Source organism: Canis lupus, chromosome 33, assembly GCF_048164855.1.
Source record: "Canis lupus baileyi chromosome 33, mCanLup2.hap1, whole genome shotgun sequence".
In the NCBI taxonomy this organism is placed as follows: Eukaryota; Metazoa; Chordata; class Mammalia; order Carnivora; family Canidae; genus Canis; species Canis lupus.
This window is the reverse complement of record NC_132870.1, coordinates 11251955-11270995: the sequence shown is the minus strand read 5'-3', so window position 1 is coordinate 11270995 and position 19041 is coordinate 11251955. Positions and strand designations below refer to the sequence as shown.

Genomic DNA, 19041 nt, shown 5'->3' with positions numbered 1-19041 from the left:
TTCTCAATGTATCCCTGTTCCTCCTCCCTTCACCCCATTCCCTTCTTTGTCTGGAAGGAGGCAGAACTAATGAAAGTAGTGATAATGTGATAAGTTGTTTCAGGAAATAAAATTTGTCTTTTTAAAAAAGATTTCATTTATTTAGGTGAGAGAGACAGTGAGAGAGAGAGAGCACGAATGGGGGAGGAGAGGCAGGCTCCCCTTTGAGACGGGGGGGAGGGGGATCCCAGGACCCTGGGATCATGACCTGAGTCAAAGGCAGATGTTTAACTGACTGAACCACCTAGGTGCTCCTAAAACTTATCTTATAAGAAGTTATAAATGTGCAATACAAGAAGGGAACATAGAAAGCTATGAAGCAGGACATCTTCATTAGAGCACAGGGAGGTCAGAAGAAGAAGGAAATGCTGCCTTAAGTACAGTGGGATGAGAGAATGTGGCTAAGCTTTATTCAGCAGATTAACTTCATAACACTGCCTTTGCCAGCAGCAGAACTAATCTTGTTGTCTCTGAAATGAAGCACCACAGACAACAGATTTTCTTAGAGATTATTTAATTACAGATTATCATATGAGAGATATTGTTGTTCTTCATATCTATAAAGCAAACAGCATAGGAAGGCTTTTGTGACACAAACTAGTTTTAAATGACATCTATTCAAATGTGAACTATTCCACAAATCCTTAATTAATTTTTCTCCTTTAAAACAAACTTCATAACTTTGAATAGAATTTCAGACTGTGACCGTTACGACAGCAACAAATCTCCCCCAGGGGCTGGTTTTCTTGGTTTACTCAATCTCCGCTCTGCTCTTTCTCATCTGGTCTGCCCTCAGATGGCTCCCCTTTTCTGTCAGGTTACAGATGATGAGGTATTTGAACCTCTATCCTGCTGGTAATTTCTAGTGGGCTAGTCACCATCACTCTCACTGGAACTGTCACTGTCAGATGATTCACTACTATCATGCCTTCTAGGGGGGCTCACCCTTCTCCTGGAATGGGGTTTTCTGTAACCCCAGGAGCCTTTCCTCTTTGGCACACCCTTATTCCATGTAGAATTTTGTCTGTGGGGTACATAATGATTTTTTCTGCTCTGTGTTATTATAGTCTCCTCATTATTGAGGCCATTATGGGAACCTATTTCATTTTTAATTTCGTTATCAAGATCATGAGAAGGAACAAGCTGGCTCTGACTTTTGCCCTTAGTGGGAAATCTTTGTTTTCCAGTTGAGATTACTTTATTCCTATTAGAATGCTCTGTATCTTTTCTACTACTACCTTTGCCATTTTTTGGAATTTCATTATAATTAGTACTTTCAGCTACATCACTACTGCCTTCAGCTTTTTTCTCTTTTGAGGGTGGAAAAGGGTAATGAAACTCTACTTTCCCTTGGTGAGCATTTTGGCTGTTGGCACCTACTCTGTTTCCTTCTTTTCCAGGGAGTTCCTTAAAGTTGGTGCTACCTATGATATCGTTGCTGCCCTCTACTAGGCTTACATCAGTGCTTGCCTCTTTTCTTGTTTCATCCCTGGTTCCAGTGGTACTTCCACCACTTTCTTCTCTTTCTGGGATCTCATTATAACCTGGCCTTCTTGCATCAGGACTGATAGTATCAGCTTCACGTGGGCCAGAAGACTCTGTTTGTATATCTGTACCTTTTAGGTCAGGACCAATAGGTTCTCCCTTACCAGAAATGTCCTTAAAAGGTTGACCATCTCCGCTGAAAGGAGAGATATCATTGTCCCCCCTCTCTTGAAGATCTGGGTAACCACTGCCTTCAAATTCACTGGGGATTTTTTTGACTTTTTGGAGCTGTTTTGGATAGTCAATGTTGTGTTGGGTATGATGGGTGCTTTTGCTTTTAACTGGAATATTCTGGGCTTGAGGATCTCTTTGATAATTCTTCCTATTTTTTGAGGGAACTTTAACATAGTTCACACTTGCTGGAATTTTGCTTAGAATATTTCTGGGTTTGTTCTCTTTGTTTTCTTCTGCCAAGAGTTCAGTCACAGTCCCTGGCTCCATTATATGTTGCATATTATTTCTGATGAGAGCTGTACCATATTCTTCTTGGTCATGTGATTTGTTGATAGCATTGTCTTTATCCTCGGCCCCATTATTCCCAGGGGATTCAAGGTAAACGGACATCTTTAGGTCACTGTGGGCATTTTCTTTGTTATTAATGCTATCAACTTCATTTGTGGTCTGTATGTTTTCAAAAAGAGTTTGGGTTTTGCTACTTTCTTTATTTTCACTGGCTCCAAGAATGGACAAGTTTTTCTCTCTTTCCTGGGCAATGTTTTCTTTAGGTGCTGGCTCTTGATTTCTTCTCTTACCAGAATTTTGAAGAGCAGTATTGTCTTTGTTTTTTTCTTCCTGCTAAAGTGTAATTTTCAACATAAAGTATTATTATATATTAAATTTTAAAAATTTAATAATTCCTAGGCAATTTAAAAAGAATTACCCACCAGATATTTAAGAGAAAGACTATTAATTCAATAGAAGTTTGTTGGCAGAGATAATTCTGGAATGATCAAAGCAAGTTTCATGGATAAAGAATGAATTGGTAAAGAATGGCTCTCCTTTAGCCTGTGGGGTCCCACGGGGCCCCACACTCTGATGTGGCCTGAGCAGCCTTGAGCACAAAGCATCTAGTAGCTTCCTTGCCCTGGCCACAGCCCTGTTTTTACTAATACAGCTTAATTTCATCCTGTCTTTTTTGGCCACCACTTCAGTCTGTTGGCTCTTATTGAGCATGTGGACATTTTCTTGGATGTATTAATTAAATGTGTGCAAATACATGAGCGCTCCCAGATGAAGGAAAAAAGTGTAATCAGCTAGAAGCTTGCACTCACAGGGCAAGTGTGTAGGGAAAACAAAGGAGATGGAAAACCCACATTCAGGGAAGCCAGAGTATTGGGGAATTACATTTAGTGGAACAGCAGGCAGCTTGACCTCAGTCAAGTGCTTATTGAAAGTACGTGTACTTTCGAAAGAGCACAGGTATTAGAATGAGTTGTCCAACTCTACCGTTTATGAGCTATGTGATCTTAGAAACCTTATTTTTTTTTTACTTCTCTGAGGCTCAGCTTTCTTAATTGTAAAATAAGAAAAATGACACCTACCTTTCAGGATTGTTGGGAGAATTAATGGTTTGTTGGTTTGTTTGTTTTTAAGATTGTATTTATTTATTTATTTATTTACACAGAGTGAGAGAGAGGCAGAGACATAGGCAGAGGGAAAAGCAGAGTCCCTGCAGGGACCCCGAAGTGGGACTCTATCCCGGGACTCCAGGATCACACCCTGAGCCGAAGGCAGACGTTTAACCGCTGAGCGACTCAGGCATCCCAATTAATGGTTTTATTAAATGTTATAATGTGTGTAAAGTATCTAGAACAATGTCAATGTGTAAGACAAATGATGGTAACTATCATTTCATACATAACCACATATAGCCCTTTATCAAATGGCTGCGTGCTTTCTTCTATATTGTGAGTAATAGTCACTTGATTATTGGATGCACAGCTATTTCCCAGTACCTGTTCCTCCCTAACTGTGGTAGTGACAGATGGAGACGGACTAACTCTGGACCCTTCTCTCCATGTACCAACTGAATGTCACCCTCTGGGAGGGTTCTGTGAGCTTCTGGCCCCTCATACTATGCCCTCTGAAATTTATTTTGCTTGGACTTCCTATTTCTCTCTTTCTTTTATCTGCAAATAAGAATATCATTTTATTTGAAGGGCAGCTTACTTTTCCACATGTATCTTACCATTGGAAGCAGTGGGGAGATTGTTGAATCAGCTCATGCATGAATCTCAAGATTAAAAAGAGTTTATGGAAATGCCTTCTACTCTTAGGAAACTGGCTAATACACAGCATACAAAAGATATAACTTGTAGTATCTTTAAGATATAATTTGAAATTATTAATTCGTTTCAGTTATGATATTCACTGATCTTTTATATTGGCAAGGATATTCTGAAAATAGGCAATATTTTTCTGTGGGGGGAAGTGTGATCGATACAAACTTTACAGTAAATGACTTCTGAATAAAAAGTATTTTAAACATTTGGCTTATTTTAAGTCATTGAATCTTGGAAAGTTTTACGTGAACATTTATATCTTCCTTTGAAATCAAGTTCATTTGCTCATTGTGAATATGGCTTTTTGCACTAAATAGTTGTGTTAATCAGTAAACTATGATAATCCTTTTTAACTTATTTTCTCTCCCTACTTTGCCATGGGAAATTTTGTTTTCTTTCTGGTGCTTCAACTGCCTTGAAAACAGTAGCAAAGGGACACCTGGGTGGCTCAGTGGTTGAGCGTCTGCCTTTGGCTCAGGGCATCATCCTGGGGCCCTGGGATAGATGAGTCTTGCATCGGGTTCCCTGCATGGAGCCTGCTTCTCCCTCTCCCTGTGTCTCTGCCTCTCTCTCTGTGTCTCTCATGAATAAATAAATAAAATATTTTTTAAAACTCCACAAAGCAGTAGCATGTATACTAATGAATTGTGTCCATTTCATTAAAGACTGAATAGAGTTCTTTTATAGATGAAAACATGAAACAACTTTTAAACTGTGGAATGTAATAGTCATTTTTGTATTTGTTATTTTAAATGATTTCTGGTTGCATCACTGCCTGCATGATGGTCCTTGTATCAGTTGGGTGGTCTGATTTCCTATGCTCTGCTTTTCTCTCTCCGTGCCCTAGTTCATATTATTCTTTTCATGGGGAATGGCCTCTCCCATCTGCTCATTTGCTCAAATTGTACTCATCTTCCAAAGCCCAGCTCAATTATTTCCATTATGTAGCTTTCCCTAAATACCAGACTAGGAACTAATCTTTTTCTACCCTAAGTCCCTAAATTCATGGTTTTTTGGGTACTACTCCCACAGCACTTTGCACATTCTGAATCTACTTTATAGTGACTTTCATAAGTGTCTTTTTTTTTTCTAACTCAGCTCCTGAAGAGAAAGAATTAAGTTTTCTTAATCATTTTATCTCACATAGTATTTTGCTCAACATATATTTATTACAACAAAAACATTTTAACTTAGTATAACAAATTAGCTTAACAGGCGGTTAGTATTAGAGATGCCATCTAAAGAATAATGAGCAGAACAAAATAACATTCTGAAGAAAAGCTACTACTTTCATGGGAAATGAAGCCAGATTTGGAAAAAGTAAATAGTCCTTCTGCTGATGGCATTTTAAGCTGTTTCTAGCTCTTTGGCCAATGAATCTGCAAAAAGAGACTGAATGAAAAGAATTATTGTCCTATTCCAGGGACAAGGCCCTTATTCTTTCTCTTCCAAGCATTCTCACCCAGATGGAGTCATCAGTGGAATGAATTTAAGGGACACTAAAACATGTCCCTCTTAAGGGCAAAATGATTTCTCCTATTAGCTTTCTAAACCTCACCATTAGAATATATGCTAGAATATGTTCAGAAACCCTTCTTACAAAAGGCCAAATGTTACTCAGAAGCAAGAAAAATGCATGGGCATCGGGGGTCCACCAGTATCACATACCTGCTAGGGCAAGTCCTGAAGCAGGGCAGGATTTGGATGAGGGCATGGGGTGGCCCATCTGTGTCAGAGTTTTTTAACTCTTTTAGCAGAGATATTTAAGGAGCCAGGGACTGTGGCACCCGCCACAGACAGAAACCCAGAATAATCAAAAGGAAAGTTGTCTCCTATAACAGTTTCCCCTAGGGTCAGTCCAGATTTTGGCTCCTGATAAGTATCTTCGCTCAGAGATTAAGCTTACCTTTATGTCAGTTTGATTTTTCCTCCCCGATGATGTGTAAACATACTTAAAAATATAATACCCATGTTTCTCATGGTGGCCTTTGTACGTTATCTACAAAAACATAACATTATATTAAGATGTGTTTATAGCATTAAATTTCCTGGTTTTCTTTCTGATTGTACAAGATATTCTTTAACTTAGGTGAAGTCAAATTCTGCCTCTGACAAATGGTAGTGCTTCTTATAACCACAGGAGAGCGTCTGTCAGCCAGCTCCTAAAGATAAACCTTGTCCCTTTCTTTTCTACATGCCTGTAAATCTGTTTTCTCTAAGGATGACAAACAACTGCTCTCTCTTGCAGGGTATATTAATTTTGTTATCAAATTTCAGTGGAAATGGAGCATTTGGAAGTGCTTTCAGGTGGGAGGGGCTGTACGGATTGGGAGAAATGTAGGTTTTACAGTATTCATGTCTGTGGTCAAATTGGAAAGATTCACAGCATGAGCATTCAGGCTCTGATGTTGGCAGTTTTTACCTTCGTAATTTTCAGCTGTGTTGAAGAACAGAAGATTGTTAGGTCCTAGAAAAGAATTTTCTGAAACGGCCAGGAGAAACTATGGTAGGCTGCAATTTGGTGACATGAAAAACTGAGGCTACTTGTTTAACTTTCTGCATGCATATGGAAAACTAACTCCTTGTAAACAGAATTCTACATGAAGATTTAACTCTTTTCCCATTCTTTCCTCCCTCCTTTGTTGTTTTGTTCTCATGTACATGTGTGGGAAAATAGTTTGCTAATAAATATGCCAGGCTTTTTACTCACTTCTCCCTCGGAAGAAAGAAGTCACAGTGAATAGAAACAAATTTCCATTCAGAATGTTTCTCTTTTCTATCTAAGTGCCAAAATTATGTTGTGTAATTTTGCACTTCCCTTCTAAGTGCACAAGAATATTTTGACAGTTGAAAATTTCCTCTCAGGAGTTTTTTTCTTTACAAAGTTGAAATAGATTTATTTGAGAAGAATAATTCTGTTTACCCTCTGTTCTTCCACACAGTCATCCTTGGTTTTCCCAGTCTGTGGCTGAAATGTCTGGAAGGAAACAAGAAATAAAACTTCACCAAACATTCATCTCTTCATCCATTTCTGCAAACAATAAATGTCTCGTTTATTTTTCTCTTGCTGAATTTTATTCTTCAATGTAGAAAATCATTGCAACCAAAGAAGATGGATAAAGTACATTAATATTTGTTTTAGTCTGACAAAAGAGGATGCCCACATTCTTCCTCCAGAGGGAGACAATGCCATCTCCAATAGAACCATATTCAAGCACAGAATTGCCACATTGGGGAGGGGTGGCACTCCAGATATGGAAGCTTGGATGTTGCTGATATCAACTGAAAAATAAGTTTTTACTGGCACATTGGGAGTTGTTTAGTATCAGTGAACCAAACTCAGAGCCCAGTGATGTGGATTATTCGTGTGCAGTGATTGCATAAGTTTAGTAACTGCTGTATTAGCAAAGGGCTGATACTGCTATTAGTCCAGCAAAAGTAAAACTGTAGCCCTGTACATAAGGGGTAAGATCACATTCAGGGATGGTACTTGGCTGTTGCCAGTCACCTGAGCAGAGATTTCTGTCAGGGAAGGAAAAATGGAGTGGCCCGCAGATTGGATCTTGAGAGTACCTGGGGTGAGAGGTAGCTACTGAAGTGGAGAAAGGTCAGAAACAAGGAAGGAATAGATCCGGGCAGCGTGTTCCAGGCTTTTGGGCTTAAATTTAGGTGTCACAGGAGAGCCTGCAGAAGAGGACCGGAGAATTTTGGAGCAAGCTTGCTGTGAAAGAACAGACATAACAATTCTTTTATTCCCAGTATTTTAACTTTCTTATTTCTTTTTGAAACTCCTAGGTTATCTCAGATTTCAGAAAAGGAACCAGTAGCCAAGACTGGTTCGTGTTTATATGCATGTGCTAAAGTGGCAGCAGGCATCATGATGGTATGTATCAGTCGTAAAAGAGAGAGAACCCCTGAAGGGAAAGATGAAATAAAAAGACCTTACCCACCTAGAGAGTATTCTTCCTGAATAAGCCTCCATGATCTGTATTTTTCTGCAGTAAAATATAGGCAATTATCCTTTCAGATATTGCACTTTAGCTCTTTTTAGAATGACCTCTATAAACTGCATTTCCTGAGCAACTTTGCTGTCTGGGTTCAGCCTTGGTTTGGCTAATGGAAGGCCTAGCCTGGCATTGAGAGTAGAAAGAGAGCAGCCAAGGTATATTTTCCTGGTCTGTCTCTGTTTTGGCCTGTATCTCTAGGATTGGACACATCTCTTTTGTGCTCCTGCCTCCTCTGGGGCTCCTTCCCCCACACAGGGCACCGAGAACACCACCTCTTTCCTTGTTTCTTCAGCCCAAGGAGTAGTAGTAGTTTTAATCTTTGGGTTGCCTCACCACCCATGATTTGCTCTTTCTGTTTGTCCTATACTTTATAACTATTCTCCAAATAAAATTTCTCTATTGAACTGCCTATCATGAGAGTTTTGTTTTATTTTAATTTTATTTTCCTGACTGGACCCTAACTGATAAAATTGTCTTAGAAATAAACTCAAAACTTTAGTAAAAGTACCCTGTTGGCTTGTCTCTAAGGCAGATCTGCCTAACATTCCATTATATTCTAGAAACAAAAATGGTTTGTCAGTAACACCTTATATTTACATAGCACTTTACAGTTTGTAAACTACTTTTGTATATATAATCTCATCTGATTCCCCTAATAACCCCCGTGAGACAGGCAGTAGAAGAAACAAAATTGTCTACACTTAAACAGCTGGTAGAAGTAGTAGAAGATATATTGTAAAAGAGATATTGTAAGCAAATCCTTAGTCTCAAATTCCCAGGGTTAAAATAGATTTTTAAATGGCCTGCTGTATGCCAAAAAAATCATCTTTAATAATAAGAGGAAATGTTCCTGAATTTTACATTAAGTACCTTTAAGGCATATTTTATAATTCTATCCATGATTGACTTTTTCTTATGTTGGTTCTTATGTAAGTTTAGATCATAGAGTCAATTCTCAAAAATATCAAAACAGTGAAAATAATTCTGAATATGGTGCTGTAGGAAAGAGAAAACATAAAAATGAGATGGGTAGATATTAAGCAAGAGAAAAAATGATGGTTTGGGGTATTTGGCATCTTCTCATAGAACACACACACACATGAATTAAAAACATACTTGATAGTATAGAGAACCTTCATAAAGTTTGCAATAATAAGTCATGAACTTACAACAAAGTAGCTTATAACAAAGTCTGTAGTCTAACTGCATGTTGATAAATATAATTGAATTGCATGGTCCAATATCCACCTTTTGTTTTCTTCAAATTTTGTTTTTGAAGGAAACCAGAATATCACCCCTAAAATATGCTTCTTTGACATAAAAATTATTTTGAACTGAAGGCAATTAAGTCATAAATGTAGAAAAAGTTCCCTCTTTTCTGCCTAAAGGTAGGAAACAAATTGTCCTGTTCCTGAAGAGCGGCTTTCATCAGTTCAGGGATGACACCAGAGGAATCCACAAACAAATTTTGTTAGACTAATCCTCATCTTCTCATTAAGAAATGTAAAGACTACCTAGCTTTAGTTGGACTACCCTCAGCCTAAATCCCTTTGTCTTATCAATTTTTTACAAATTTACTGTTTCCTTGTCTAAAAGATATAAAAGTTTCCTGCTTTGGTCACCTCTTTGACTCTTCATTCTCTTGTGACAGCTCCCGTGTGCATATAGAAATTTAGTAACATTCGTATGCTTTTCTCTTGTTAATCTGTCTTTGTCAGTTTAATTTTCTGACCGGAGCCATGAACCCAAAGAAGGTTGAGGAAATCTTTTGTTCTCCTACAGTTTGAATTTGGATTATAATTCCAAAAGAGATGTAAATGACTCAATATATTCTAATTTCTGATACCACAATCTATTAATAATTTAGGTAATTGACTAAAGGGAATCTATATATCTGAGAGGAAACATCACATTTAGCCATTCATAATCCCAAATTTTGTCTCTATGTCCTTGTTGAGCCTCTTTCATCTGCAATATGCAGCCCTCGCCTCTCCCCCGACCCCCATTTTGCAGTTCTCCCACATTTGACTGTGGCCTTGTAATGGAGAAGGCATTGTCTCCCTCTGCAGAAGAATGCTGGCACCTTCTCTTGATCAGTGGTCACTGGATTGATATTGACATAGCATTTACTGGAAAATGGTCAGAAGGTGCCATTCCAGCTGTTCTTTGGAATGTGTTGCTTAAATAGATTCATCCTCAGCTGGTGGGATTGAGCGGAGTCAGCAGGACCCACTCAATTCTCCTCATGCCTAAGCACATGCCTCTGTGGTCGTGATTGAGCTGAGTTGTGTGGATGGGGCCTGGCAGATGTCTATTTTAGGCAGTATGGCCCACCACAAGACTATCAAAGGATATGCGCTAAGAAGGTCCATGCTTTCCTCAATTTCTGCTGTCCTCGCTAGATGGCATGGTTTATGCTCATCACTGGGTCACCCAGCTAGTCACTCACTGGCTCAGGACCTATATTTAAGTACTTCCGGCAACAGAATGACTACTTGTTTCCATGCTCCCCAACTGAAATGGTTCTGAAAAGCTAGGATGCTTTTCAGACATTATCTAATTAGCACTATGTCTGCACTGCAAAAAATATCAGTAACACTCAGCATTTTCACAAGATAATTTAGTCACATCCTGAGTACTCATCTGAGTGAATCAGAAGGAAGAAAAGACACAAAAGGAAATTGCAGCTCAATTTATGTTAAGCTTAAAAGTCCTTCTTCCCATCTTTAGCCTTGCTGTTGAAGAGAAAAATCATTAGCACGATTTCAGTGTCGGGGTCTTACAAGAATTACAGAAAGGGTCTGGTTTCTTTCCATTGCCAGGTATTTACAAAATCTAGTTGTCAGCTTTAAAACAGCCAAGTCAAATTTTTTTCAGTTTTTAGTAAAATAGTGAAAGTTCTTTAGACGTGTTATAATTTGGTCTCTGAGCATTTACTCATTAACAATAGTTGATTTGAAACACTATGACTGGCTATTGATTTTCAAAAATACTCTTGGTGGCACTTCTTGAAAAGCAGTATGTTGACATTTTATAATTCAGCACATATTTATTGAGGCCCTCCTTGGTAATAGACATTTGTGTCAAGTGCTGTATGCTTTCTTTTTGCTTGGTACTTTCTTGCAACTAAACTAGGTAAGGCTTACTAACTAAAAAAAAAAGGGGGGGGGGAAAGAAAAAAAGAAAGAAACATTGCTTAGAGAAATAATGAGAGCAAGAGATAATATGATGCATAACTGAATTCGTAAATGCTTACTGGTGCTGCCCAAGTCACGCTGAAAAGAAGCAGTCCCAAACAGACAGTTTGCATCTCTGAGACTCTCTGCAAAAAGACAATAAAATTTTACCCTAAAATATTGCCAATTATGAACTGAAGTCTTAAGAATAAATAAAATACAAAAATATATACAAACATCCTTCTCCCAGTAGTCCGTTTCCTTGTTTTAAAAAAACCATGTATATAGTTTATAACCAAATGTAGATATTTTAATCTAAGAGCCTTCATATGTAATTATTCTGTGTGAAAGTGAAAATTGTCCAATATTATTAAAACAATGAAGTCAGGAGATAGAAATGAATTTTATAGATACATTTACTTGCTCTATTATCAGCCCAAACTTTTCCCTTTCGTTTTTAGAGATCATTTAATTTTATTATTGTATAATTCATAATAGTATCAAGTTAGTGTAAGAACTCATAACAGACTCTACATGAGTGCCAGCAAAGCAGGCTTACTGTGAGGAATAAATAATTTTGTCTGCTGCCAGTAAGATCCCCTAATCTATATCCTTATATTCATTAGCAATTTATCTGGGCTAGAAGCCATCCATAGGCTGCAGAGTGAAACAATTTGTGTAATCCTTATATTAATAGCTAAAATTTACTGAATACTAAAATGAGCTAACCACTCTTCTAAAAATTTTGCATATGTTCAATTAATTGAGCCTCACCACAACCCTATGAGTTAGATGGTGTTACTAGTCTTGTTTTAGAATAGGAAATAGAAAGTCAAATAATTTGCCTCAGAATTCCCAGGTATTGAGAGGTATAACTGGGATTAGTATCCAAGCAATGTAACTATAGAGCCAGTAATCATAATGAAGACTCTATGCCATCTTGAATAAGTTTCTATTCTTTCATTTTATTACAGAAAAATCTACATGTAGTTGATTTAAAGGCAAATAATATTTTATATTGAGCTCAACAAAATTATGCTTAAACATTAATATTTAGCTATGGATAAAGGTACATATTTATACTTTGGTGAATACTAAGAGGAGCTAGTGAGCTCATTTACATTAAGTAGCCATTATTGAAAAAAAAAGTCAATATAATAGTGGATTATTAATTTGTTGGTTTTGATGAATATTAAGTATTTTTCTGACTACCACCCAGACATATAGAACGAATTCAAGAATAAAAAATTTATACCACTCTTTGAGATTATTTGGGGAAAACACTTTTAATGGGAATAATAATCTAAATGCTATTGCAATCTTTAAACATTTCAAGGTAAAAATTTTTATTTGGAGAAATAATGTAACTATTAAATATATTCTAAAAACTCTAGGCTATTTGTTTCTAAACAATATAATTTTCATGACCTTAAACCTAACTATAATTTAGCCATCCACATATTTTAGAGATCAAGACAATACAAGTCATTTATCAAATGACTTAATGCTCATCAGTAGAAATATCTGCATGAATAACTATGCATATTCAAATATCTGCATATAAAACTATGAATATGCTTATATTATCCTTATTCTGGTTTATAAATGAAGGTATAGAAAAAATTAGACTCTTTGAATTATGGTGGATCTTGATAATGCTAACACTTAAATCAAAGAGGAAGTTGCTACCAAGGTATCAATTTTAGTGGATAATTTCCAGAACTTAGTAACACATTTTATATTTTATAAAAACACATTTTATGTTTTATAAAACAAAGCACTAAAAATTATACAATTGTGTTGAGTAGAGAATACTTTCAATATATATTTATTTTCAAAAGCAGTCTCCCTACCTGGTTGGCATATATCTTGAAAATGTATATTTTATAACTACATTATAAAATTATTATTTGCTATCAAGAATATCAAGAGAGCCAAATTACCTGATATATTTTACCTTCAGAATACTTGGCTTCTTCCACGGGATTAGCAGTCTCTGGGCAAATTTTGCTGAAATTTAAAGTTTGTTAGAGTTCCCAATGGCCAATCAGCATAGACTTACTTAGCACTAGCAAACAATTTGTTACCAGTGCCCACAGATAACCATAGGGGGCAAAGTAATTTTAATCTAAAAATGTTTTTGTGGTGAAAAGCTGCTATCAAATGTTCCAGAAAGTAGGATAAACAGAAAATATAAATACCTTAGTTTGGTGTATGATGTTGTCAGATAATTAAAACTGATTTCAGAACTATTAATTAGGACTCTGAATAACTAACATGTTCATAAGTGGAAAAATTTTAGCTAACCTTTTGTGTAGAAAGTTTATAATTTCAACTTAGTCTGTATTAAATTCAGCAACATTTAACAAAAATGTGTTATGAGTGCTTATTATGTGACAGACACTGGGGAAGCAGCAGTAAGCAAAGCGGACAGGAAAGAAAATCCCTGTATTCATGGAGTTTATAATTTGGTGGGGAGACTGACAACAAATAAAATAAATAAGTAATATATATGATGTAGATAGTGACATAGACTACATATAACAAAAAAAAAGTATTGCAAGGAGAGGAATGACAAGCACTGGGGGTGGGGACATGGGGACACTGAGTTGAAATACTAGATAGGGAGACCTGGGAAGGCCTCACCGAGAAGGAGGCTCTTTACGAGTAAAGACCTGTAAACACATGGCATCTAGGGGAAGAGCATTCCAAGTTGAAGGAAGAGGAGGAGGAGAACCCCAGAGACGAGAGTGTGTTGACTTGTTCCAGGAACAGAGAAGAGGACCTTTTGACTGGAAAGACTAAATGAAGTGAATAGCAGGAAATGAGGTCAAAAGGGTAGTAGGTGGCAGATGGCATGGGGCCTATAGATCTGTAGATCATTGCAAGGCTCTTGACTTTACCCTGAGTGAGAAAGAACCCTTGGCAGCTTTGAGCAGAGCTGTAACTGCAGAGTAATTGAAATAGGAAAAGGCAGAGATGGGCTTGGAAGACCTTGAGGTAATCCAGGCAAACCATGATTAGGACTTCAATCAGTGATGGCAGAAGGGATTGGGGGAACTGGTCAAGTTCTGGATATATTTTGAAAGTAAAGCCAATAGGATTCAATGACATACCACATGTGGGCTGTGAGAGAAAATCAGGACTCAAGGGTGAATCTAAAGATTTTTGGTGTGAGCAACTAGACAAATGCAGTTGCCTTTTATTGATATGGGGGAAACTGCAAAAGCAGTGGTTTTGGGAGAAACATTGAAATAATAATAATAATTACTGGTAAGAGATGTGTCTGGTATTTTCATTGGTAAGAAATGTGTCTGGTATTTTCATTGTAAGCATCTTTGCCACAGATACCTTTGCTGCAAGAATTTTCCTTATAAATATTTTCACACAAAATAAATAAATAAATATTTTCACAACACGAGGAATTGGCTGTAAAGCAATTTTGTCATAAAAGATAAAAAATAACTGGTTAACAGTTTGGCTTAAGAGTTTGATTTGATTTCTCCATTGATACAATACTCACATTTTTATATTATATAAACCTTACCCTCATAATGGTCTATATAATGGTGCAGAATTTTGAACCCACATTTCCTGTAGAACTTAGGGACATCTACTAGTGGACATGTGACAATATGGCAAGAACAAACAACAGTGTAGAAGGCTTTCACAAGGGGACACAAAGCTCAATTACAAATATGCATCCTAGTATTTAGAAACTGATACTTCTCTATGTTTTTTTATTCTAAGTTTTATTTATTTGAGAGAGAGAGTACTTGCTTGCACCCGCAAGCACAAGGGGAAGGAGCAGATGGAGAGGGAGAGGGAGAGAAACTCAACTTGATTCTCTGATGAACAGAGAGAAACTCAACCAGACTCCCTAATGCCCCTGATTTTGGTGGGGGGAGGTGCTCCATCCCACAACCTGGTGATCAGGACCTGAACTAAAATCAAGAGTCCAATGCTTAAAAAAAAAAAAAAAAAAAGGAGTCCAATGCTTAACCAAGCCAGCTGAGCCACCCAGGCACCCCCAATACTTTTTTAATGAAGGAAGAAATTTTAGTGAAAAAAGAAAAAGTGTAATGCCTAAATGAGGAAATGAATCATCAAGAAAAAAAAAAAAAGAAAGGAAAAAAGTATAATATTGTGAGTGAAGGACTTTGAAGACAAAGGTTTAGTTATAATCCATGAAATAAAATCGGTTGTTTGTGCAGCACTGCCCCAAATCTGTCCTATACATTTTGAATGTACTCAATATTTTGTATTTCTTAACAAAGTGTTTTCACTTTTGTTACTCATTTTTCATGTTTCGTTATGCCCTCTTTAATGAATGCCCCTATTGTTTTTCATAATTGTATCTTTTACGGCACAGTTGCTTTATGGTCAATTAGTTACCCCATCAAAATGCTTACGGAGGATACGCTCGCTGCAGAGATGCTCAGGGCCTAGCTGCCTAGAAGCTGTAAGGTATTTCTCCTTTATGGCACTGACAGGAAAATGTTTATTTCTATCTAGAGGTATCTGTGTTCAGTAAGAGAAAATTCAGTGAACTTTAAGAGAAAAAATTTGCTTAGCTACTAGTCCTAGCAAGGAGTAAACTGGCAGTAGCTAAATATATATGCTCCCAAAGTGAATTCAAAGCTTCAAAAAAAAAAAAAAAATCAACTTAGGCCTCAAATTTAGAACCTACAATTGACAAAAGAAAAAGTAGCCTATTCTGGTTTTAAGGTTGCAGAGAAGAAACTGCAGCAGGGGTGGGAGAGGGGAGGGGGAAAACCAAGAAAGATTGTTTGCTAAAGTTCTGTGAAGTTGAGGTGTTACTTCTATCCTCTTGACGCCCCCTGAGTTAAGCTTGAACTACAAAAACTCAGCATAAGTTTTCTAAACATTTTTGTGTCATAAACAGTTTTGCCATAACATTTGTTAGGAGTGAATAACCAAAGATAAAGAACAATGTTCTGTTAAAAAAAAAAAAAAAAAGTTTATCCTCACACCATCCCTATTTAACTGGAAAACAAAATACAACTAGGAAGCAATAGAGAAGACAAGAAATGGACACCTGGATTTTCTTCTGGTTTTTGGCTGATGGTTCAAGAATGGGCACCTTCGTTTTAGATTTTGTACCTTGCCTGGCCTTCCTGGGTCACAGTGTCCCAGAGTTGCTCCTCAAATAGATTTTAAGATGAAAGTAGTCCATTCAACATGTTGCATTTTGTGGTGTCCTTTTCATTTCTTACGCTTTGCTTGAGTAAGAGCAATCCTATAAAATGTTAATTAGCTAGGAATCTACACAAGGTTTTAGTTGTTTTGTTTTGTGTTCCCATTTATTTCTGGAATGTTACACCTATCTTCCCTGTAGTTGTACTCTAGGCCCAATTGCTTTAGTGTATATATATTTTTAAAAATATTATAGTAAATAGTTTTACCTTCTGGGATTTTGGTCCCTAGTTTATTTTTAACACTATTATGCAACACGTTTCTCTGTATCATCTTAGGAAATTAGGGGTAAACATCATATAGATAGAGAAAGGGAGAGAGAGGGGGAGAAATATATCTATATATAATGTATATAGTATATTATATATAGTATATCATATGTGTAGTAATTCTTTTTTTTTTAATTTACATACACAACAAATGTACATTTCTCCTCCAGAATCCGTGGGGAGTTATTACAGTGTTGGGATTAGATAGACCCTTAAAAATTTGTTAAGGCTTTAGGCTTTTCATAGAAATATTTATTTGCCCTTGATCTTCAGAACAGAGTCCAGAATGGGTGTGCTGGGTCTTACCCTGTGTTTAGCAGAAGAAAATGTTTCTGTTATGTTCATTCATGTGTATATCAATATTCATCTTGAATTTAAAAAAAGGTCACTTTTTCTAAAACATCACTTGCAACCAACTTTTTCATCTACCCTAAAATTATTTTTATTTTTAGTTTTTATTTTTTTCTCTCAGTATTTGAGAATTTCAACAGAAGTACATAAAAATTTCAGCCAGATATGGAACCACGGCGGGTCACAGAACAGCATGAAGCTAGCTGTGTTCATTTCTCTAGGCTATTTGTTTACTCATTCAGCTATTACTAGCAAAGAGAAGACATGTCAATATAATTTACTTTTATTTTTATATTAGAAAGATGTCTTATTACACCTTAAAATGTAACTCAGAGGATGTAGTTAAAATATAATTATAATGATACCAGCCTTTCCTTCAGGACATGGTGACATCGCTGGAAGTGGCTGTAAAACTTTGTTGTGTTACCTCAAGGGGGAAATATCTCTCATTCTCAAAATAGTGTTTTTCAGAGGTTGCCGTTTTGTTTTTCAGGACTAAGAATCTTCTCCTTAGAAGAAAGAACATGACAACTTTTACCAGCTAGTTATTCATTGCATTGGGCACATACTAATATTTTCTTACCAAATTGGAGCATATCTAGTCCTCTCAGTTTTTAGTTTTTAACATCAAGTTTATCTGCATTGTGATAGTATTTTATTTTAGCTTTTCTCTGATGACTTTCTTAATTCTTTGAACCCAGATTTTCTCTTTGTCATTTCCTGTTCCAGTTACTTATTGCTATGAAACAAACCACCTTAAAACTTAATGGTTTAAAACACCAATATATTACTTTCTTTCAGTATTCTGTAGCGTGATTTGGGTTAGCAATGAGGTCCTCACTTGGGATCTGTCATTTGGAACATTCAGAGTGGGGAAAGTACAAAATTTTATCCAAAGTTATCCAAAGACGTGACTAAGCTGTCTATCTAAGATGATGCCTTGGTGCTTCTCCATATTCCAGACCTTTCTCTCTGGTATAATAGGCTCAGCACTTTAAAATACTTTATTTTTAAAAACTTTATTTACAGTGGCTCAGCACTTTAAAATACTTGGTGGGCTAAAATCTCATTAACTGGATTTGTTGGCTTAAGAATAAAAATTTCCATGCAAATTACATTCTATTATATTCTATTCTTTCTCAGGGGGTCTCTTCTGTCTTATATTTCATGAGTTCCAGGACTTGAGCAGACAGCAGAAGTTGTTAGGCCAGTTTTGTGAGCTAAGCTTGGAATTGTTATGGAGACATTGTAATTATATTGGTCAAAGCCATCAGATCCAAAGGAGTGCAGAAGTAGTTTCCACGCCTTGATGTAGAGAAGTGACAAGATGCAGCTGCCTTGTGGCCACACTAATAACCACAGACCATCCACTTCCACAGCATGGCCTGGGATGAGAAGACTTTTAGTGTACCATTGCCTGGTGAGGGCCTGCATGTCGGCAGGATCATCTTGCAGAAGTAATCTTCCTCATGCCCTAAGACCTTTCTTAGTTTATCTAAACTACCCTCTGTGGCCAGCTTTCTTTCAATGATCCAAGAAACTCATAAGCCTCCCAAACTTTAGGATCTGGAAGAAGATGTAGGGGAAGAGCTCTGCTGCCACTTCCTGACAACCTGGCATGTCTCCATATGGAACACATGGGCAAAGGTTGACTTCATTCTGACCTGAGTCTTGGCCAAGTGCCCTGTGATTCCTCTTGGAGCAAGGAGTGATAAGCCGCCTGGTACAGGTATTCCAGGGGCAGTTCCTTTCCCACTTCTCCATCTTCTCAGAGTTGGTCACAAGGCTATTTCTCATCCATCTTCCTGATTTCAGTTAGGCATAGGACTTTCAGCCTCTCCTGTTTAGGGCTCAACTGCAGATCTCTTTGTAAGTCTCTCTACTTAGCCATAGGTGAGAGCTGGCTCCTCAACAACAGAATGACCTACTACCTCTGCTGTCATTTGGCCCCTTCGGCTCAGTGTCATCCTGTGGGGCCAGCAATACAGAGAGCTGACATCATGCTGATACTGCTTTTGCTCTCTGTGAAAGTCATAAACTGTTTGACTCCACTTGAGCTCATTGTCTCCCTACTGGCTGAATCAGTCGAATTGTGACATGCAAACCTAGCAGATGCAGTTGAGATTCTCATGGCCCTGTTACCAATTACATTGCC

At 37.1% G+C, this 19041-nt stretch overlaps 1 protein-coding gene across 1 annotated transcript; it reads right to left on the bottom strand.

Annotated features, from left to right (window-relative positions):
- Positions 1-584: 584 nt before the first annotated feature.
- On the bottom strand, positions 585-2369 carry MEPE (matrix extracellular phosphoglycoprotein). The gene has a single exon (XM_072810224.1). It carries the CDS (start codon positions 2146-2148, stop codon positions 910-912), a length of 1239 nt encoding a protein of 412 aa, XP_072666325.1. The 5' UTR covers positions 2149-2369; the 3' UTR covers positions 585-909.
- Positions 2370-19041: the final 16672 nt, after the last annotated feature.